This window comes from Berghia stephanieae, chromosome 2, assembly GCF_034508935.2.
Source record: "Berghia stephanieae isolate SIO BIC M18660-M18661 chromosome 2, UCSD_Bste_1.3, whole genome shotgun sequence".
NCBI lineage: Eukaryota > Metazoa > Mollusca > Gastropoda > Nudibranchia > Aeolidiidae > Berghia > Berghia stephanieae.
In genome coordinates, this window is record NC_088361.1 from 32,090,626 (window position 1) to 32,115,591 (window position 24,966).

The window sequence follows — 24,966 nt, forward strand, 5'->3', positions numbered from 1 at the left end:
CAAAGCTTGAAATGTCATTGAATTACATTTTAACAGGGTATATTACATGTGTTCAGTTGCTATTCTTGATTTATTGAGGCAAAATTGCGTTCTAGTGCCGATTTTGACCAAAGTAATAGCAACAATGGTATTACTAATTTCTAAGTATATATCCAATTTAGAAGTATTTAGTTTCTTAAAATAATATTGAATTTCATTTTAGAGTAGGTTATTGTGCTTTTTTGACTGAAAATAATGATATATTATGGAAGAAAGTGTGATTTGGTGTTGCTTGTGACATAAGTAATGGTGTCACCGGTGTTATGTCACAAGTCACATTCAGATGCTCTAATTTCCATGTATATTTTTATTTTTGAAGTCTTTGGTTTCTGAAATATTATTAAATTCCATATTTAACTGTGGTTATTACACTGGTTTGACTGAAATTAATGATATATTGTCGAAATTGCAATTTGGTATTGCTTGTGACATAAGTAATGGTGTCATCGGTCTAATGTCACAAGTGACACAATGTCGCTAAAAAGATATGCTTTGGTCACATTTTTCCCAACATTTTATTCCAAAAGTTTCTGAACATTGCAGGTAATAAGCATATGCAATATTGTTGTTGTTGTTAATGTACAAACATTTTTATGAAATAATATATTTGCATTCTATGTTGCTTGTGACCGATGACACCAAAAAGCAACATTTTCTCCAATAGTTGGTAATATTATTGTACTGTGATTGTTGTTGATTGTGTCTTTTTGTCTAAAACTTACTAAATACAGTTTGATACTCAACAAAAATCATTTGGTTATTGAGTTTTTGTCTCATTTTGGTGTCACCGGTCACAGGTGACACCAGCAACCTATAGGTATTGTTGACGATATTATGCTGCGTTAGACCTTAAAGTTATCTAAAGGGCCTTTGATTCATGAAGTACAGGGTTTTTGCTACACATATAGCAACATGAATGGACTATTATGTCACTTTCATTTTGAGAAAAAAAATTGGCACCTTTTGACCTTGGCTCATATATATATATATATATATATATATATATATATATATATATATATATATATATATATATATATATATATATATATATATATATACGTATTTTAAAACAAAAGGTGAGTGATTTTCATTTTCTCGAGACATTGATATGCTCCAATTAATTTTGTCGAGCAATGTGATTGTCACTTGACAGAATATTACTTTTAAAAACATGTAGCCTCGCTTCATGATGAACAGAGTTGGGCGTCTGGAGCACCAGATTAACCAGACTACTATTGCTACTACTACTACTACTACTACTACTACTACTACTACTACTACTACTACTACTACTACTACTACTATTACTACTACTACTCATATTTCAGAGTGAGCAGATAATGTGGTCTAGTGGTATGACCCTCGCCTTCAGATCGGAAAGTCCTGGATTCGAGTTCGGATTTGAATGGCGTATAGTTAAATCCTTGGAAAACGCTCTTTACTCATATTCTTTCATCCTACACATTTGTAGAATTTGTAAAATGAGTAACTGGCCGTGAACAGCGTTTTCTCTCTCGAATAGAATAATATTTTTGCCCAACAGGCGTTACATCTCGTCCTATACGTCAAGTGTTGTTGTTGGCTAGGGACCTCTTGTAAAGCGTTTTGAGTACGTTAGTGGATATCGTTCTATATCAATGCTCATTTTAAATTTTGAGATTCATCATTAAGAAGAATGGATGTCGTCTCTTGAACTCTCTACTTACCGATCATTTTCAGTATTTTCCAAAAGGTGGCAAGGTTACCCAGCAGAAAATGGATTTTCTAAACTCAAACAATCTCTCTACAAAACAACTCAATGTTCTTATCAATTAAACAAAGATCATTGTGATGTACAAAATAAACTGAATAAGAAAAAATGTATATTGTGTCGTAACAAATGTGACGATTTTGCTGTAGATGGTAAGGAGAGGGTTAATCAAGTTTCGTAAATCTACACATCCTTACTAACAATCATAATAATTTTGCATCATGTTCACCCTACGTAAATAACAAATGAGACAGTTTGTCACATGACTCTAGATATCTAAACATATTTATAAAATTACTCAAGGGAAAATCTAACTTCGTATATCTAAATTATGACATAAGTAGAAAAAAAATCAATTTTTCCAGTCGCAAACAATATCTGACTAATACTGTCATCCATCGTGATAACAAACTTCATTTTTGTTAGTTATGATAACCATTTTCATTTTTTGCCCTCCTTAACCCAAAAACAAAATGACACCTTAACCCAAATAAATCGTTATTATCACAGATAACAACGGATATAATCTTTGACATTATCTCATAATATGATAAATTTGATACAACCATTGCACCAAGCCTGACATTGCACACCAACAATTGATTTTTTAAAAATTGTTTTAGTGCCTCTTGACCAAAAGCAAAAGAGAAAATGAATACACAGAACTGCTCAATGTGTGTAGTGCGTTCAAGAATTAGAACGGCATCCCTCTCTTCTGGGTTTCCTCCTCTTATCAGTTACCAGTCTATTTTCACAAAATTGCATCATCGGTGGCCACTTTCTTTTTTTTTTAATGTAACGTTGGACTGACTATTCTACTCATGCCTGCGTACACATATTTGCAGGTCTGATAATCGGACTCAACTATGAACTTTTTAAAACTTTGTTGTAATGGGCAATGTTTTGCATTGATTTGAGATTATTTTCATTGCAACAACAATGAACCCATAGTAACTTTGTGTATCAGACCTGCAAAGGCTGTTGTGCTGAATGACTACTACTACTACTACTACTACTACTACTACTACTACTACTACTACTACTACTACTACTACTACTACTACTACTACCTACTACTACTACTACTACTACTACTACTACTACTAACTACTACTACTACTACCGCTACTACGACTACTACTACTACTACTACTACTACTACTACTACTCTACTACTACTACTACTACTACTACTACTACTACTAACTACTATACTACTACTACTACTACTACTACTACATACTACATACTACTACTACTATACTACTACTACTACTACACTACTACTACTATACTACTACTATACTACTACTACTACTACTACTACTACTACTACTACTACTACTACTACTACTACTACTACTACTACTACTACTACTACTACTACTACTACTACTACTACTACTACTACTACCACTGCTACTACTAATTATACTTTTACTGAGGTTCGATCCCCAGACAAGACAGGCTAAATTTTGGGGAATTTTTTTTTCTTGTATTTTTCTTTCAGCCTTGACTGCCGCTGTTTCAATCTCACTTTTTCATATTTTTATACTTCTTTTCATTACTTGCTTTTTTTAGAAAAGATGATAATGGCCAATAATCAAAATTCTAATTTATCCTTGTTAATACTTTAGCTATTTGACTACGGTCATGTTACAATTATCAATTTGTTATCAAATATTTTAAATGAACATAAACTTCAAATTTATTGACTCAACATAATATCTACTTCTAAGTAAGTATGAATGGTGTAATTTTGACTCGAGACATAGCTATATTCTACTTCAAATTTATTGACTCAACATAATATCTACTTCTAAGTAAGTATGAATGGTGCAATTTTGACTCGAGACAGGGCTATATTCTGCACTCGCGATCGTAACATTAAATCTTTCGTAATCTCGCCCAATGCTGTGTAATAAAGTTATGTATTGATGCTATTCGTTTATGTAAAATCTCACATCTACCAGCCGGATTGAATGCACAAAAACATACAACTGTGGGTAACATTTAACGTTTATAGTCTGATTGATATATATCAGTGAGAAAGAATAATTAAAATGGCTGTCTAAAACATTAACAAAGAGCTGAGTGACGTCATTTTCGTTCTTTCTATATCGGTAACTACTACAGTAGTACCGAAGTATGTAGTGATGTCAATGCATGACTTTTCAAAAAATTAAGAGTTTTACAAACGATTTCTTTATGGTATTTCCGGTTTGGTATAAGGATTGGCCATTAAAAGATAAGAGATATGGTTTATTTACTCTTGACACTAAACGAAATGTTGAAGAAAAAAGTGAGCCAAAGATTACAAGTTCAAAGAAAAGAGCACGTGAAACTGAACAATTGTCTGTTTATAAAGGTGTGTGTGTGTGTGTGTATGTGTATGTGTGTTTGTGTATGTGTATGGGTGGGTGGGTGTGGGTAAATGGGTGGGTTTGTGTGCGTGTGTGTGGGTGGGTGAGGGTGTGGGTGGGTGTGTGTGTATAAAATGTGTAAGTCTTAATAGGTTATAAAGAAGTCTAGCATTATGTCTTCTACTGCAGCGTTAAGCAAGCGAGATAAATCTTTAAAAAGCAAGGCTAATAGACGAATCTAAACAGTTTTTGATCGAAAAGTTACAAACTCGAGCAACTGTATGAATCTGATGCTAAAAGTTGTTGGAAAAGGATCCAACTCAGAAAAACCGGGGTAATATATTGTATTTGATTGTCCTCAAATTCATAATTCAAATATTGTCTAGAGAAAACTGATGTCGAAGGGTAGGCGGGTAGGGTACTGATCATTGGTACTTTGAGTAATCAAAGTTTTAAAACAAACAACAACAACAACAACAACAACAACAACAACAACAACAAAACCTAACTAAATCCCAACAACAAAAAAGAAAAAGAAGATTGTATCTATTGGACGCTCATCCATGATAACCGCAATGCTCCTATTACTTTGTAACATTGAACAATAACTTCTGATTGGAAGAATAGCGCTTACAAGCTTACAGTTAACTCACTCAACCCTAACATCGACTATATCCGTAGTTTACCCGGGTTACTTTTACCCCATGCCTATTTATTACATTTTTCTGAGACAAATTATAGGCGTTATATCAAAGCTAATGTTTTTAGTTTTTGCATGTTAATGATAGTTGAATAAAACTATCTGTGCACATGCTCATTATTAATGCATTGTTTTCCAATTTTGAAAAGTATCAAAAATCTCTAGGATTGAGTGAGTTAATATACATGACAAGGCAAGTAACTTGTCAGGTGCTTGTAACATTCAAAAGCAATCGACCATGAAATTTTAGATTAGCAATCTTTGAATGTTTAAGCGTTTTTTAATCTCAAAACTAAACAACACAGCATTAATGTAATCAAATTAAAAGATACCATCTATTTTATTATCATCTCAGCAATTATAATGTGAATTACTGATTTTGCGTTTCGAGTAATCCTTCGATCTAGTGGGGCAATTATTAAAACACTCAACTGAGATTTTTTAAAAATTAGAATAAAAGCATCAACTTACAGGAAAATCCCTGTCTATAGTAATGAGCGTTTTGTTTGCTTTCGTTTGGTTTTTTTTTTTTTTCGTTTAAAATTCAAATTCAAACGTCATATTGTTCAATTTTGTTAAGAAAACTTCTAGTTCATGTCACGATCGATTAAAATGGCCCTCATATTGTCAAACCATCTCTAGCCGACACTTCTGTAGAGAACGAAGGCTTGTGTCTCTGAAAAATAAAACAGATTTTTGGGGTCACGATTGATATTGAAAGCAAAAGTATTGTGATCGGGATGAAAAATGAATATCGCTTATTCAAGCACCCTCTAGTTGTCATTGTCTAAGGGTATGCAGGATCATTATCAAGATTCAATAGTCTGATGTCACGTCCGCCCAGCAACGAGCAGCTTGGTTCTAAACACAGAAAATCGGTACTTTTTATTCTCCATGCTGGCTAGAAGTTTTTCAGCTGTCATGTGGTCAGAATGTATAAAAGTCAAAATATGATCAGATTTATAATGGTTTTTTTCCCTCTGGATACACTTTCATGCTCGTTGGAGAAGTATTTCATAAGGACGTCTAATAGTTTAAAACCAGTTACTAAGTTACTATGCGTCATTACGAGGGAAGTGAAGTCACGACTGTTGGACCCTATTTCAAACGGAGAAGTTAAGAATCTTATTGTTTTACGCCTCCAATGACTTAACCTATTATATCTGATTAAAATGTATTCTTTTTTTACAATGGTTGGTTTTATAATATAACAATTTGACATTAAGAATTACCATTGTGGTCCAGATACCATCCTGCATGAAAATGTATTTTAGTAAAAACCATAGATATAATCTTGAGCTGTTACATTATTTAGATAGATAAAAGTGACGCCTTATAATTCTGTTGCTATAATGCAGTAGTAAAATTGGGTTTTCCCCAAAACCAAAAGGGTTTAATAATATAGAGTCCTTGTAGTCATGGATCAGCATGGAAAGATAATTTAATATTCTTGCAGTCGTGGCATAGCATGAGATGATGATAAGATTCTTGCAATCTTGACTCGGCGTGGGAGGATAATGTAGGACTTTTGCGGTATTTGCTAATCATGAAGGAAAATTTAGGATTTCGCAGTCTTGGACCAGCATGGGAGGAAAATGTAGGATCCTTGCATAGGATTCTTGCAGTCTTGGATTAACACGGGACGAAAATGTAGGATCCTTGCAGTCTTGGATCAGCACGGGAGGAAAATGTAGGATTTTTGCAGTCTTGCATCAGCACGGGAGGATAATGTAGAATTCTTGCAATCTTGGCCGAACACTGGATTATTACGTGGGATTTCAGAAATCTTTGTTCAGCGGGCGAGTATAATATAATATAAATATTGCAGTCATGTGTTTGGAATTCTAATCAAGGACACTAGAGTGACGTGTCGTCTGAAAATATATGCTCTGTTTTGGAATTACGATAGAAATAAACTTGAAAGTGTAAAAAACACTTTTCTTTCACTCCTTAACTGTGTTGCTTTTGTAAAGTATAGAGATCTTTAGTTTTAGAATGTCGTTCATTAATCTTATCAGTTTGTCTTGTCTCTGGTTGAAAAAGAGGCTTAAGTTTAACATTACAAATTTGCATGAACGAGATATTACTGAGGTTCAGCATTTATTCTTGAAGACAAGGGTACTTGTGTTGAACATTCGTAATTTAAATATTTTAATAGCAACGAAATGTAAAGATATATAATAGCATACTGCACGCCCATGTTTATGTTCCTTTGTTTTATTGTTTGTGTTTTATTGTCGAGTTTTGTTGCTAATTTGGACACATCGTGATGTATGGGACACATTGTTCATTAAGAATGCCATGCAATTCAACTCATCAGGTTTTAAAGATGATTCTGCAAATTGAAATTACAAAGCCATTCATTTATATAAGCAACAAGTTATTATTATAGTCCTAAAGGACAGGGTAGTTCATTATTATAAGAACATAATTTATATTCTGGTATGAACTCAATCAGATATTGGGGTGCACATTTTGTAATCAAAAATACAAGCATGTCACAAATACACGAACATGTCAATGAAACAATCTGACAACTTTAATCTCGGTAAAAAGCTACTTGTTTATCTTAATGAAAAATCTCAGCGAACCAAATAATATTCTTAACAATATTTAGGATCCTCAATCACCTCCATGTTGGTCTCTTTTACGCACTCTGACATTTTAAAACGTATATTTTATAAGTTAAACGTAGAAACATATAACATTATTTCATATCTATACAATAATTAAGCCGTATAAAGTGCTGAAAAGTTTATAATACATCGAGGGGTCGTGTATAGATAGGGCAATTTATATGTGCAACTAACCCATCGCCCCTTTTTGGATACCCTTGAGGCCCTGCAAACAATATTAACCCGAATATGAATATACTTATAACCAGTTACCAGTTACCTTTGACTTAATTAAATCAGGCTTTGGACTTATGCTTGACTTAGCAATAAAAGTATGTTGTCACAATGCCTTAGTTACTGATTTAGTTCACTATAATTATAATAATAATAATCATGCATTTCGAAAACATTTTCTTCACACATCATTTTGGTGCCAAAGAATAGAAATTCATTTTAATACAGTGTCGTCAGCAAATTCAGTCTCAAAACTACTTAGGTTTATAATTTTGAGATCATAAGAACCTCGATCTAGACTTCGCATTTAGCTACTCACTTCCTTAGTAACTAAGCGACGTCATAGCCAACAAAACGGCAGACGTTGTTGCAAGGAAATTGAGAAGCTTCGCTCTGGGACGAAGATATTACTTGTATTTCTAGAATAAAAGATATCCTTCTGATATTGCCACTGCCTAAGAAAGTTGTAAAGACAAAAAGTCAAGGTCGTTAAAATGCGTGGAAACTGAAAATACTCGACTCCAACTGTGTTTAATGGGTCCAAATATCGGTGCAATGAAAGTCAAATAAAAGTCAAGCTGCCTTTGTGCTTTAGAAGAATAATAAAACTAGATATATGAAAAAGAGACAAGACTTATCCTGCTCTATGATAGGAAACAAAAGTGTGATGTCAAACATTGGTTCCAATCTCATTGGAATATTAAAACCACTCTTCCAGAGGACTGGATACGCACCTTGTGAAATTGATGTTCTGATTTCAAAGTGCTGGCATCTGTTTTTTGTTGTTGTTTATTTTCTAGTCTAAATATATGCTGATCGTTAATAAGTATCATCCTCGCCCAGCCAAGTAATCTGCATTTAATATACATCCTGTTACTAAAATAGTTATGCTATTTTATGATTCAATAAGAAACTTATTCAGTATTAGTCCTCCAAAAGACTATATACATACACACTTCCAAGGATTTGGATCCGGAAGAGTAGATGGTGCGAGGTTAAGACTTCTCTGCCCCAGTGTGGAATTTTTAAAATCTAAAATTATGTAGTTCATTTGATGCTCACTTTTGTATTTCATTGTTCTGTGCGTGTCAAGGAAAATATTAGGGGAAAGGATACCCATCTTTGTTTGAGAATCAGAGGTTAGAGCGAAGAAAGTATGTATTCAATCCCCGAGGGGAATAGATCCAATGTATGTAACACGTCGTAAAGAAGATGATTATCTTTATTAATGACCAGGATCATGTAAGTTGGTAAATTAGATGTCATTGATTAGAACTCTAAAACTAGAGGAATGGATAATACCTCATCCATTCATCCGGAGGGCTGATTATACAAAAAGTTTTGCCCGCCCTTCGGAGGGCTGAATACACATTCCCTGTGCAAAAAAGTCTTCTCTCCTACATATTATGTGACAATCTGCTACAAACGAAGCTAAAAATTGAAAACAGATGAGGCATTGATTAAATCTTTGTGTTACCAGCACAAAAATTATTGATTGGCTCAAGCAATATTCCAATCTAAAGTCCAAAACACTCTTAAGAACCGATTTTTCCGTCTCTGGTTTCACTCAAGACTAAGACTAAAATTCTTTTACTAGGTTAGTTACGTACTGAATTTAGAAAATCTTCATAAGAACGGGCCCATGAGGAAACGCATATAAGAAGACCTATGGTAATGTTGAAACGAACGATGGGGACATTCGTGAAAGAATGGTTCAAGACTTGGAACTCATTGAAGATGGTCGCCATGGACATTGAACACTCATGGAGGTCTTTCTTTTCTGCCGATCGCCATAAAGGGTGACTTACTGACTTAAGCCACTTGATTCCTTCTTTTTCTTCGTCTCGTGGAAATCTCCAATATTGTCGAGGGTCACTCCACAGTTTGTAGGGTCTTACATTGTAAACTTGTTAAAACTCTGCACATAGTACTAATTTTAAAAAATACATAGATTAAAAAGTCACGTTGTGAACTCTAGCAATCGCGTGAAGGCATGTTGGCAACCGTTTTCAGCCACTTCAGCTGGGAGACTATTCCATAGTCGGGCAGTGGAAGGAAAAACGAATACACGTGGGCGTCTTTTTTTATGTTGGAATGGTTACTCTTGTTGTGTATCCCCTCGTAGTTCTTGTGCCGATAATTTTGTGGATCATAGCCGCAACAGCACTCTTCCATCTGACTCGGTTTTTTGGCGGTCTTCCTTATCCGGGCCCAGGTTTGTCCGACTGCCTTCAACTCAGTTTCAATGCTGCGTCGCCATGTTTGCTTTAGTCGACCAATCCTCCTCTTTCTCTGCTTGGTGATATTACTTGCAGGTTTCCTGAGGGTATGGTCAATCAATCAATTCCCATTTCCTATTCTTTATTTCCGTTTCAATAGGTGACTAGTTCGGTTTTTGGTGCAGTTCTTCATTTGTGATGATGTATGGCCACCTGATGTTTAGGATGTTTCTGAGGCGCACATAAAGGGTAACGAGTCGAAATATAGTTAAACCTTGATTTTTTTAAAGCACGATTATTTCATAAAACAAGTGAGGAAAATCAGATTGAATATCCGGGTTTAAATAATTGCATACAATGTTTATTGTTACAGTGAATGACATAATCAGTCGGATGGTGAAAAGGTTTGAACTGAGATATTGCCAAGTTCAGGTAGAAGATCAATTTTTATCAAAAATGAGTACTTTTCATAAATGATTAAATCAACCCTTTTTGTACATCTTCGGGAAATATCAAAGCGTAACTTCACTTCTAAATACTTTTTACAGCACGTCAGATTGAAAAAGTATGAAATTTGCGAAAAGTTGCTGGGTACCTTTCCCATACATCTGACCATAACTTCATGAAAAATCACCCGATTTACTTCAACTTCAAATAAAGATTAAATTGCTCTGGGGAGCAAATTCTTTCAGAAAAAAATGCAAATCCAAAATGTTCACCTTCCGACTGATTATGTCATGCACTGATATAAAAGTGAACCACAAGGGGTCAATCGTGTATTGTATCTGATGATAAATCTGCCTCCTTACAGATATGCCAACGCAATTGTTTACCACCACCCCCCCCCCCCCCCCCCCCCCCCCAAAAAAAAAAAACGCAGTACATTAACAAAATACTTTTTGTTTATTTTGGCCTGACTTTCATCTTTTTAGAATTTAAAAATTTTAAAATTAGACTGAATTGAAATCTCTGGTGCACGATCTTTTAAATTATCGATGTAATCTTTATCGACATTATGGTCTAGTTGTATGACAATCGCTTTCCGATAGGACTACCCTGGGTTCGAGTCTGAGAGGCGCATAAATGAGTCCATGGAAAAGTCTTGTAACTCACATCTTCTCACTGTATTTAGATGTAAAATGAGTACTTGGCCAATAACAGGGTTGTTCTTTTCGGCAAAAAAATGTAATATCACATAACAAGCGCCATGTCCTACATGTTAAGCATTCCTGTTAACTTGGGACCACTTATAAAATGCTTTAAGCATGCTTGGTGGATATTAATAATAATAATAATAATAATAATAATAATAATAATAATAATAATAATAATAATAATAATAATAACAATAAAAATAATAATAATAATAATAATAATAATAATAATAATAATAATAATAATAATAATAATAATAATAATATAATAATAATAATAATAATAATAATAATAATAATAAATCTTTATTGTCCTCAAAATAGTGGCAATTTGTCATTTGGTTACACATTTATAACAATGCAGTATTATTGAGTACATACATGATATAATATTATATTGACATATATTACGTTGTAGAAATGCCCAAGTAAGTATTAAACTCTGACCAAAATGAAAAAAATAATGTTTTGTCAGTGTAAGGCAGGTATAATGACACTTAAAGTGCAGCCAATTGTATTATGAAATCTCCATAAAAACTAGTTGTGTCACCCTATCTGACGTTTTATCTGTCACCTGATACATGCGACCGACCCGTCTTCTCAAAACGGTATTTGTCGCAATTGTTTAGATTGATAGCCAGAAATGGGTGACTCGTGCCAGTATTTTTGTGTCATGAAGGTGAATAATTCAAATCTCAAAGAGCTATAAGAGTAAAGTGACATATTATCTGTGTGTGGCTATGTGGTCTAGTCGAATTACATTCGTCTTCGGATCGGAAGGTCTAGGGTTCGAGTCCCGCTCTGAGAAGCGCATGGTTGAGTCCTCGGAAAAGGCTCTTTACTCAAATTCTCTCACAGTACTCAGGTGTAAATGAGTACCTGGCCTTTAACAGCGCCTCTGTCTGGAAAAAAAAATTGTAACACCGCCTAACAGGCGTCGTGTCTCGTAATACATGTGAAGCGTTGCTGTTGCCGTAAACCGCTTTGAGCATGTTTAGTGGATATTGCATTAAAAAAAAAAAGCTCAAGCTCATATCACTGACCATTTTAACTTTAAATTCACATTGCGTCTTCTGTTTCACTCCTCAGTCTTAGGGCAGATCTTTGTTTTATTCCACGTCATTCGTCGATCGCTGTAGGTAGGAAACGTAATCGTTAACTTACTATTACCGTTTTGAGACGATTGGTCACATATCAAGGTATGCCAACGCGGTGGTCCAAAACTATTTTATAGATTATAATATACCTAACCCAATGGAACCCCATCATTTACTGGTTACTGTACAAAACTATGCCTAATTCTAAAAGTAATAAAACAACATGATAAATTAAATATGTTCAGATCATAGCATGTAAAATGTTAAAAACAAAGTTGTCATTTAAATATTCGTTTTATAGTTTTTATACCTCTGCCTAATCGTTATCTTTTAGTAGAAAATAGGGCATTGTTAAGGAAGTGGCCTACATTATTGATTACACAATGTTTATCTCACGTTTTTTTGTTTGTTTGTTTGTCTGTTTGTTTTTGTTTTTTTTTTTCTTTTGTTGTTGTTTTTTTTTCAATGTCATTTACCAAAAAAAAAAAAGAAAGACATTGATAATAAAGAAAAAAAAGATAATGATAAAACAGATATCTTTTTGATACGATAAAAAAACAATGAAAATAAATATCAAAATTTATTCAGAATATGTTTCACCATTGGCCTACTTCGTACATTTCAAAATAATTCATAATTTATTCATTTATTCCCTCAGCAAGCCATATATAAATATGTTGTACATCATAAGTTTGGCTTCATTTTAAATCAATACTCTTACAACATTTGTTACCACAAAACAAATGTCTTGTACTTATTCACACCTGAATCGAGTGGGTTGATATTTAAAAAGACCCAAATGACACCACGAAGGGAATAGTGTATGCTATAATAATAATAACAATAATAATAATAAAAAGAATGAATTGATTTAAGAATAGGAAGAAGAAGAAGAAGAAGAAGAAGAAGAAGAAGAAGAAGAAGAAGAAGAAGAAGAAGAAGAAGAAGAAGAAGAAGAAGAAGAAGAAGAAGAGAAGAAAAGAAGAAGAAAGAAGAAGAAGAAAGAAGAAGAAGAGAAAGAAGAAGAAGAAGAAGAAGAAGAAAAGAAGAAAGAAGAAAGAAGAAGAAGAAGAAGAAGAAGAAGAAGAAGAAGAAGAAGAAGAAGAAAAGAAGAAGAAGAAGAAGAAGAAAGAAAAAAAAAAGAAGAAGAAAGAAGAAGAGAGAAGAAGAAGAAGAAGAAGAAGAAAGATAAAAGAAAAGTAAATAATAATATAAAAAAATGAATAATAAGATAAAATAATGAAGAAGAATGAGAAAGAAGAAGATAGAGAGAGAGAATAATGATAATAATAATGATAATGTAATATAGATATGAATAATAATAATAGATTGATGCTGATAATATAATGATATGTATATGATAATGTTACGATAATGATAATACTTTTTAAAGACATGTTGTATATATTTTTTAAGAAAATGTTTTATAAAATAGATCCATATTGATAGAAAGAAATTGCATTAGTATAGACAGATCATCCATTATACTCATTACGATATTGTATTGCATTTTTATATTTACCCTCTAGCCTGCATTGACGATAAGTCAACCTTCCTAATTGTTTCCAATGTACATCTGCTGTTTAACCATTAATGAACGAATAGCCGTTTGTTTCTAATTTCATTGCATTCTTCTTTACTTTTTCAAATTTTTAATGATTTTTAAATTGTGTGGATCCCAGATTAAAGAATTGCAGTCGAATATTGGAAAACAGCAGCGACATGTTGTAAGCTCTTTCCATTAAAAATAAATCTCCTGATGATGGGAACACCGTACGTGAGCATCCAGAATAGATATGCAGCCTGTTAAATGATAAAATAAATTTTTTTTAAAAATCAAATTCCCTCTATTCATCCCAAGGGGAAATTTGTCTTTAGAGTCTATTACAACGGAAGACAGGAATAACTCATGCGTTAGCCGCAGTGTAGCGTCGCGTAGTGAGCTAAGGCAATGTGACTTGCTCAAGGCCACAATGCGCGGCAAATAGTCGAACTCGGTACAATTTGGCTACGATGCAAAGACCATTACCGCTAAGCCACGCTGCCCCATATCGTCGAACAACGAAGACGACGACGATGATGATGATGATGATGATGATGATGATGATGATGATGATGATGATGATTATGGTGATGATAATGATGATGATGATGATGATGATGTTGATGATGATGATGATGATGATGATGATGATGATGATGATGATGATGATGATGATGATGATGACGAGGACTTGATGATGATGTTGTTGATGATGACGGTATGCTGGAATTACTTTACTGTTGAAAGTGATACAATAACAATGTATTATATAATCCTCCATGTTCAAAGAAAGATAATTATCTTAAGAATAATTACTGAGGAAAACAAACACCGCTGACACTTCATGAGATTTGCATAATCGAATGCAGTTCATGAAATGGATCGGGGTCTGGAATTAGCGTCATTGATTACTGATGACGCCAACTACCATTACAACAATTTTTGATCAACAAAATGCTCAGAACTAACAAATGAAATGAGTAGTATCTGTGACCCAATAATTAGTATCTGTGACCCACCGCCTCAAACTGGTGTTATGTGGGGGTGAACCAGATGCTAAAATTGATTTCATTGTCAAAATGATTATGAAACAGGATATTTACTTGGATTAATTCTATATTATATCATGTCTTATAGAAGACAACAAAGTCATTTCCTCATCTCACCACCTCATTCTCCTGACCGTAAAGGTCGTAGAGGAGGCATGAGTGCAGCTTTGCCTGCTAGTCTTCACCGTGCCAACCTGCCCTGTCATCCGCTTTCCTTACCAAGGTTGGGCTGGCTTAACAAATAGCATAGTTTCTTTCAAAGTGATTTTTTTTTAAACTCTCAAATACGACTCATTATCTCAAAAAGTCGGGGAGAATCAGACATTGAATTTATAGTGAAAATGATGTATTCAAAAAATAAAAACAAAAACATAACAAACAAACAAATCAACTTTTGCAGCGAAAAATATTGTATGTATACTCCACCGTAAGGTAAAAAGATATACCCAAAGTTTCATGTTTGAATGTATAAATTCAATTCCCAGCACAAGGGCCATCCTGACATAATAACACTCTGAGACGATGGGCCACAAATTATTGGTCACTTTTATTATCATTAAAGACTTTTCGGCATTTTGGACGGTTGGCCACATTTTTCGTATACTCGTAAATTCGTTTTCTTTATTATCTTATTCAGTCAAAGTATTTCGAGGACTTTTGTGATTTTATCTTAATTAATGAAGTAAATATATTTAGCCCGACCAACCTATTCCTGTAAATGTAACCTAATACAATTTGCAGTAGGTTATTTGACTAAATTTAACCAGTTAATTGCCGTACTCTGGAAAGACACGAATTAAAATTTGGCCAGAAAACTCGTTTTTCAAATATCAGTTGATTTAATTGACACCCATCTTGGCAAAAACATTCAAACCTAGGTCCTAGCGAGGTCCCAGGTTTGAGAGTTGTTTGGCAAGATAAGAGTCATTTGATTTAATCGATATTTGAAAAACGGGTTTTCTGGGCAAATCTTTATATTCGTGTTTTCTAGCCTACGGTTAATTAGAGATAGCGTTGAATGAATAGAGTATGACTGGTCATCGGCGAGAGGTGGATAGAATTCTATGTATGAGTACAGTAAATTATTCATGATCGACAATGTGGTGTTAATAAAATCTTGTCCCAATGGATTATTAGAACAAAACACCCACAACAAGTCATTAGTGTCCAGTTGATTTAATCACGAATAGAAGAAAACACCTAGTGTCCAATTGACTTAAGTACAATGAATTATCTGTATATGTATACACACACACACACACACACACACACACACACACAAGTCGTGTTTTTGACGAGCAATAGATCCATTAATTTTAACTGTGACAAAACAGCTACGTTTTCATTTGTTATTCATATATTCTATCATCTATTATCACACATTTTCCCAATCATTAACAATGACATTGGGATGCTAAGATAGAATAGACATTTTGCTTGGTTTAAATTTGAGAATTCCAAAACTTACTAAAATAGATTTGTACATAGGAGAGTAGTTAAAAGCTTAACAATTACAAAATCTTTAACTTCATCGAATTTAGATTTAAGATTGGTAACGCTGATTGCATAAACAACATAAAAGCGTGAATATATCATTATAAACTTAGACAGATAGCCGACTGTCTGGATTTCAAGTGAGGTGTTAATTAATGTAGGTATCCCAAACTACCGCTGTGTGGCAGGCGAATTTGCCGGGATCGATCAAAAAGTGGGGTGTTAATATCTGTCTCTCTCTCTCTTGAATTAAACTTTATTTAATAAAAAAAGGATAATATTATATTTCAATATCTGCTCTACAAGATGAGCTAAATATTTAAACTATTCAAGCTATGTGAACTTTTTAACAGCTATTCAAAAACGCTCTCATAAAGAGATCCGATTGCAAATTTTCGCTGTGAAAACTGCGTACCGATCGACCGAAATTCGGGTCTCGTCACAAGATCTGCTCGCGCTAAAAGCTGAACGGACAGGGTTGCCAGATTATTTTTCAACAAAATGCCAGGGGAAGACTCAAAAAATGCCAAAACACTCAAAAAAATGCCAAAGTCTGTTGACTCCCACCCCCACTAAGAAAACTACTCACTTTTGATAGACAATTTACTATCATATCCTGGTGGCTTGCGTGTTTTCTTTTCTTTTTTTTTTTGAATTATACTAAATTTCCTGGTGGGGTAATGAAATAATTAAGAAAAGGTGTCATTTGAAGTATAATATACAAGAAAAGAAAATGCCAAATGAAAATGCCAAATGCCAAATGATTTTTCTAATGCCAAACGGTTTTCAAAAATGCCAGATTTTTGGAATCTGGCATTTAAAATGCCAAACTGGCAACCCTGTGAACGGACCAACAGCTGTGAAATCAAGTGTGGGAGAATCTCCTTTTAATGCCCTTTCGTGTGGTGTAATTTTTTCGTTTATAAACACAACAAAAATATTATTAAAATTTAACTGAATTTGCCCTATTTTTGACTGAAAATTTGACTCTCTTAACGGTTAATAAACGGCGAAAAAATTACACCATAAAAATCTGCAGCATTTGAAGGCTATAATATCAAAAATCCAGCATGCTGGCTTGATTCAACACATAGCGCCATCTTTAAAAGCAAAGCCTTTGTTTCCGCTTTCTCTTTCTTTCTCTCCTACCGTCCGACGCGTGAGTTGATACACTGCCGGTGACCGAGACCGATTGTATTGTAACGTTTCCAAACAGCCATCTAGAATAGTCAAAAGTGTTTCAATTATGGACATGGACTTACTTGAATTATGTGGTAAGTAAATCTTATTGTTTTTTATTTTATTATGATCGGTGTTTGAGTAGATCGAAGCTTTTCTCTATCTTGTCTTAATCTTATCATGATACTGTTTGCTCCACTCCACTAACTTTTCTGAATTAATGGATAATGTTTGTATTCGTGTTCATTCATGAAGGCTATTATTATTATTATTATTATTATTATCATGATGATTATTATTATTATTATCGGAGCCCACCGATCGCTAAGAATGAACGTGTCATTATCACTGATACTTCTAGATGAAAAATAAAATAATAGAAACTGGTCGTGTCAGTGTCCGTCCTGACTGCTAGACTTGTGCTTGTGATTGTGAGTCCTACTAGTACTAGGAAATGGAAAGTATCACACTATCGACGTCTAAGTCTAGTTGTTTCTCAATTTTCTGAAATTTAGATTAAGTCAAGCTCATTCATTAAGAAATTATTGACAATTGGGACGAAATCTGGTGCACATTGTTTGATCTTATAATAATAATCTTAACAGGATTGCTCCATTCTTCATCAGGTGTCATCAATGAGTAGTATCCAACTTGTTTGTTTTTCAATCGTTTTTTAAAGATCCAGTTTCACCCATGCCATGATTGATGGAACTATTACTATTATAATATAGTGACTCAAACTCCAGTTTAAATTTAACTTTTAACCTTTTACTGTATAGACTACTTGGTAGAAAGGCTTGTTTTTATTTGATGCTATGGGATTGACTTGGTGATGGTTGCTTGTTTATAATATAAGTTTTAGATTTATATTAAATTCTTGAATCCTGCCTATTTGAATTTGACAGTTGAGTTTTGATAGATAGTGTTGATGGTAATGAGTAATCATTTAGCGCGTTGAGCTTGTTGAAATACGGGGTAAGGCGGTGTATAGAAACTATTTATTATTATCACATCTCAAATAAGTTTGAACATTTTAATTCTCCATTTTCAGATGACGAACAAATGAGTCGTCTCAGGGCTTCATTTTTGATGAAGGGAGAAAGGTCGTAGACCTGCACTCCCACCTGTGCAAGTGACACCTGTTTGTCCAGCTTTATCATCTGCGCTTTGAAGCCAAAACGACAGTGTCTGAGGTAAGGTTTCTATGAATATATGACACATCTGTTTTCGTTGTCACAGGCCACCATTATATTTTTTTGATAAATATTTTGGTTGTTTTTGATGTTTTTTACTGCGCTAATATTATCAGTACAGTGAGGCTAAACCAGCTTATGATTTGATTTTTTGTTGTAAAACACAAGGTCCCGCTATGGAGCTTTCAGATTCATATAAGTTCATGATGGTTGCCAGTAGATTTTATTGTTAACATGTATGGTTGAGTTTATTTGGGTTTGTAGTTACAAGTGACTGAGTGACATAGACAAGTAAAAGACGTGTTTATGGCTCTTTTTATGATATAATTTAAGCATGCCTGCAACAGTCAGCAATTAGCAATGGGCCATGTGCTGTTGGTATAATAGCACTAGTTGAAAAGGTCTTTACTAGGTTAGACAAGACTAGATGTTTGCTATGGAATACAATTAAATTCTAAACCATCCCTGTGTTCCTCTCTCGAGCAAAGTATATTAATTTTTTCATACCTAATCCTTATCTTTTTTTAAACTTGTTGGATTCTGATGTATTATCAAGGGTTATCTTTTTGTATAAGGTTCTATTTTTTTTCTGTTCTAATATACTAATGCATTAGTTATAAGCCCTTCAATATTTTCTGGTTATTTTTTCCCTTCTAGGTGGAACAATGGTTCTCCATGTTAAGTCCAGACTCAAGTTATCCTGTCAATAGTATCTGGCGAAAAATTTTGAAGGTGGTGAAGGCGGCAAAAGGGAAAGATAAAACGTTTTTGAATGCACCTGTGGATCTTCACCACCTCAGTGATGCCCTCAATGCCATTGGTGTAGACATGACATTGGAGAAGAACAATTTTAAAAAGACTGTTGTGTCAAAGGAAATTGCTGTGGACCTCGGCAATTTTCTCCTGAAACATGGACATACTTATGGAGACTTCCATAAATTTCTAGGAGACATATCGTCTTCTCCTGTAATTTGCACGAGAGAGAAGTTGCGAGGCATGTATCTCGCTGCAGAAACAAAGAAGGGGAAGCTGATAAAAAATATCAGCAGGGACCCAGCAGCACTTCAGGCATGGCTCAGGAAACCCTTCTTTCCCTGTCATCTGACGGAAATTCAGCTAAACTCTCCTCCTGCCACAGCCACAAAGCCACCCTCGTCATCGCCACCACCACCACCCCCACTGTCATCTACTGTTGACTGGCCAGCACTGAGTCCTCAGCCAACCGTTTTATTTCCTTCATCTGTACTATCATCATCGAGTCAACCTTCTACTTCTACTAAGATTCTCAGCTCACCACCACCGTCGTCTACTGTTAACTGGCCAGCACTGAGTCCTCAGCCAACCGTTTTATTTCCTTCATCTGTACTACCATCATCAAGTCAACCTTCTACTTCTACTAAGATTCTCAGCTCACCACCACCGTCGTCTACTGTTGACTGGCCAGCACTGAGTCCTCAGCCAACCGTTTTATTTCCTTCATCTGTACTACCATCATCAAGTCAACCTTCTACTTCTACTAAGATTCTCAGCTCACCACCACCACCACCATCGTCCTGCATTTCTACTGTATCTGGTTCTACCCCTCATCTCTCCACGAATATTAATTCTCGGAATGTGTCCACACCTGATTCATGTTCAGCACCACTACCGTCATCGTCATTCACTTTTGGTTCTACCCCTCTACCCTCTACGTCTGTTTCTACTCAGAATCCAGCCAAACCTGAATGTACCCCTGCATTGATCACTTCTGTTTTATTGCCAGAATCTTTTTCAGAGTCCCACATCCCACTTTCTTCCACAATTGTTAATGTTGACCATGTTAGAAGATTATCAAAGTCTGTCTCTTCCAAAAAATTGTTTTCATCTATAAAGTCGATTCATCAGAATGTAATATTTTAAAGAAAGAAATTTTTAATTTAAAATTAAAGAACAAAACTTATGTCCGATAGAGCGGCAAATATGAAACTTTTAAATAAAAAAATTCATGAATGGCGTAAGAGTGTTTTGCATGATGAGGAATATAGACGGTCTATGTACACATTTTTTGTATTGTAACGCGCATTTTTTGCTTGGTCTATCTAAAGCTGTTGAGAGTGCTGTGTTAGAATTTGAGAGGGATGTAATTAAAGTGGGGGGTTCACTTGGGAGGGACAGTCAGCAAAAGTTTAATCATTTTCAGTCTAGTATTGGTAAAGAAAGTGCAGCCTTACGTGCTATAAGACTAACTGCAGAAGTATTGGGACCTCGGGGGGATGAGAAAAATGGGGCAAGGGAAGAATGGCTAAATTATTCTGAAGCTTATAATATTAAGTCTCAGTTTTGCAGTTTTAGAAGTAATCGTTTCAATAATATATTTGAAAATGCTCATGCTCTTTTGTACCATCATAAACATGTTCTTGATTTTCTAGAAAATGAAGTTTCAGGTGACAATTTAAAGCTTCAAAGTATTGTTGCAGATTTGAGGGATAGTAGGGTAATTTCTTTAGTTGCTGCTATTTCACTGTTTAATCTATCACTGGGCCATACTGGGAGTTGATGAAAAGTAAAATTCCTTTTGGGTCATTCCTCTCTTATGTCAAAAAGATTGATGTTATTTTTGAGAAATTTATTTGTTAAGGATGATTACTGATGATGAGGCAGAAGCATCTTTTTTGTCAACTGCTGTCAAACGAAGAAGGGTTTCAGATTCTGATGTTGATTGAATAACACTATGAGATTAAATTCAAGCTTCAGTTTAATTACAAAACCAGATAGAATGGACGTTTCAGGTTTCTCCTTTGTCAACAAACAGGATGAACCAAACAGTATAGATGATGTGGTAGTGCCGTTAAGTTGAATGCGTTTGTTGGTAAAGGGGAAACACGAAACATCCATTCTTCTATCTGTTTTTATAATTAAATTGAAGCTTACATTAGCGGGTGGTTGGATGGGAGCATCACCCTTGAATCATATACCTATGATGTTCGCATGGGTGTACGATCCGATAGTGATGTCGTTTCTTTTCTCTTTACTAGCCTATCCTGCTTCTTTGGTTTGTGATTGTATTTTTGACAGGGGATATTTTTTTTCCTGTAAATCCTCTGCCTGTTTGTTCTTGGTTATTTATAATTTAGCTTATGATATCTTTAGGTTATGATTTTGATTGACATTTGTACTATTTTTGTTAGATTGTTTGTTTTTTTGTTTCAGCGGTCTCTCATATAACCTCAATTGTGTTGGAAGAGACCTAAAGCAACAAACAACAACAAACAACATTCAATTTCACATTATTTATCGCTTCGAGTAGCAACATTTACATTATATTGATTAATGAAATTATGTATCTATTTCCATCACTTTACATTTGATCAGTGACATGCTTTGTTTAAACAATTGTTGTTTCTCATAATTATGTACCTATCATGTAGCTTTTCTGATTATTACATATGTTTTATTTACTCATCATGTTTAGCGTCAAGCAAGATGGCTTTCTATTATTTCAACATTTTTAACACGTCTGAGTGTACTTAAACACTTTAATATGTTTTTTTTACCTGGAAGTTCGTATTCATACAATAAGGGAGTCCAATATAATGTCTATTTCTATTTAAACATTTTATAGATGCATTTAAAATGTGTATAGTGGAGAGCCAATGATAACCCTTATACTCATACTGATGTTGGGCTATTAGACCATAATAGCAATATTATAGTCCGTGTTTAAATTAATCTTTATCATTTATAGGCTATGTGGATATGATCAGCTTCCAGAGTCCGCGTATGTATAATCTGTTATTAGATATTATATTGGACTCCCTGTATGAATATGAACTTCCGGGTAAAAAAACATATTAAAGTGTTTAAGTACACTCAGGCGTGTTAAAAATGTTGAAATAATAGAAAGCCATCTTGCTGACGCTCAACATGATGAGTAACAAGAGCGCTAAGATAGGTTTGCCCGGTGTCTGTGCATTTATATGCATTAAAGCGTGTCCTTATACCGTTGCCTTAGTTATATAAACTAAAATGTGTTAGGACAGGGCGTTGAATTTTGGGTTGATTGTTGAGGTGTCTCAAAATATGTACTTATGGATAGGTATAAATTTTCATGTTCGTGGGTTGCATTGGATATTGTATGCTTTTGTGTACTGACTTTTTTGTCTAATGTTTTTATTTATTTATTTTATTTGATCGACTGTGCGCCACCAGTAGGTGCAGCATTAACTTCCATTATTGTGTTAGGTCGTGGTATGAATTTTTGACTTTTCCCCCTTTTTTGACATATATTTCTGTTGATTTTCGAGAGCTTAAATCTTGATTTCTTCTCATAACTCTGTTTTTGTCATTCTTATTGTGAAAAGGACATAAAATTTGGATTCCCCATCCCTCAAATCATTTGTATGTGAAGTTTCATAGCCATATCTCATCATTTAAATTTTTTGTAGCGGAAACACTGTTTATTTCTCAAAATGTCTTCCTTTGGCGATTTCGGCCTTTTTTCGAATTTTGAGACGTAAAATCTCAGTAATTATTGCCTCTATCTCTCTGAAAAAAATTGGGCTTACTGTCTGGTGCCAGTTCTAAGGCTCAGATAAGTTTCATGCCTTAATTTAGATTACTGACGAGTCTGCAAAGTGCCGAAGATGGTACATCTGGCGATTTCGGTGAAATTATTTTCACGCGGGTCATGTTTTTTCTTGATTTTGATGCTGTATAGTAACTGAATTATACTAGGTGAATATTTGTTTGAGTATTTTTCTTATTATCTATGTCCATGGCTTGCGATTGCTTGCAAATTATTCAATTTTGTTATTATTTTGTTTGTTTTGATGCACCTTAAACTTGCTGTTTGGTAGCATGTTCTGTTGGTGTACGAAAATTACAAGTTATTAAATAAATAAAAAATTCGTAACTTTTTTATTTGTTGTCCGATTTTAATCATTTAAAGACTGTTGTTCATGGTTTGACAATCTGTATTTGTTCAATTCAAAATAACAGCAGTTTTCTGCAGTTGAAATTTTAGTTTGGGATACCTAATTAATGTCTTTATTGTTTTTCTTATTGGGTTTTTATTTTTTATTTATTTATTTATTTATTTTTTTTTTTGTCCATTTTCAATTTTTTTTGAAGCTGTTGTGTTCCATTGTCCATGAATTCAAATATCGATTGATTTAGGCAATTCTAACGTCGAAAATTCTTAGACCCAGAACTTCATAAGAAGGAACGTTTTTTAGACTTTGCTAGTGTGGTTCATATTGATAAATCGATACGAAATCCTTTTTTATGCCTTTTTTTCAAATTAGCATTGAAAATAATTAAATTTGTTTGTTTTGTTTTGTTTTTTGTTTGTTTTTTTTTCATTCTTTCATTCATTCATTTATTCATTGCAAGAAACATTTGTTGTTAAATCTTTTGATGATCTGATATAAAATGTTTGAAAAAGAATTGTAAACTAAATACAAGCGATTTTGTCAATAAAAGAGCAAGACCAAAAAGAAAATTCATAAAATGAGCACGAAATCATTGACAAAATAGAACTAAAGCTAAACCCAAAATGTTTGTTTTCTTGCCTTTCTAATAAAATCAGTTTCTCTAATTTGTATCCAATATTTTCATATTGGTATTTTATTGGAACGAGCCCGATGTTTAAATTGAATTTTCTTTTTAAGTTATGAAAGTTGCGTAAGAATATTATAGATTGATGATATCTGAAAAAAGGCAGAGAAAATAATTACAAGAAGAAAAAACATGTTGGTTGCTTTTTTTTTTTTGGGTCCTTTTTTTCCTTGTATTTTTCTCTCTCCTTTGTCTACTATTGTTTAATATACACTTTTTTCAGATCTGTATCTTCCATCATTGCTTGGTCCCTAATGTGTCACCGAATTGATGATATGAGTTATGGTTTTAAAACACAAGCTTTAATTTTTAAAACCTAGATAATAATTTTCTCAATAAATGTTAAAATCAATGACTCGTATTGCGTAAATTTCTATGTAATACCATATTGATCAATGAGTCCGATGCAGGCCTCATTGTAATGAAAACACTATCAAACCAACCCAAAATAATGTCCATTATAACAATATTAAAACTAGCCCAAGATTGCCTACATTTACTTGCCGACGTCTGTACTTAATCAAATGCAAGGATTTTAATCTTCAACGTCCAAAAATAAATCCTACTCTCGTAGGAGTGATTAAGATTTCTATTTTTGAAGCCAGGTTGCATAACAAAAATCAAAATGATAATATAATATGCTGCTTCTACCTTTCCTTCTTTTACCTTGTTTGTTCCATGTAATTGCTACTTTTGTTCAAAGAGACGAATTCAATTCAATGTTTTTATTAGTACCGGT

The 24,966-nt window shown here is 33.9% G+C and overlaps 1 protein-coding gene across 2 annotated transcripts; it reads left to right on the forward strand.

Annotated features, from left to right (window-relative positions):
• The first annotated feature begins 17,110 nt into the window (after window positions 1-17,110).
• LOC144964720 (uncharacterized) lies at window positions 17,111-23,531 on the forward strand. Of its 2 annotated transcripts, XM_078899261.1 has the most exons (3): window positions 17,111-17,534; window positions 18,491-18,632; window positions 19,290-23,531. In XM_078899261.1, exon 3 carries the CDS (start codon window positions 19,308-19,310, stop codon window positions 20,529-20,531), a length of 1,224 nt encoding a protein of 407 aa, XP_078755387.1. In that variant the 5' UTR covers window positions 17,111-17,534; window positions 18,491-18,632; window positions 19,290-19,307; the 3' UTR covers window positions 20,532-23,531. The 2 variants fall into 2 exon arrangements, with proteins under 2 accessions (XP_078755387.1, XP_078755388.1); XM_078899262.1 differs by having other exon boundaries at window positions 17,111-18,632.
• The last annotated feature ends 1,435 nt before the right edge of the window (window positions 23,532-24,966 follow it).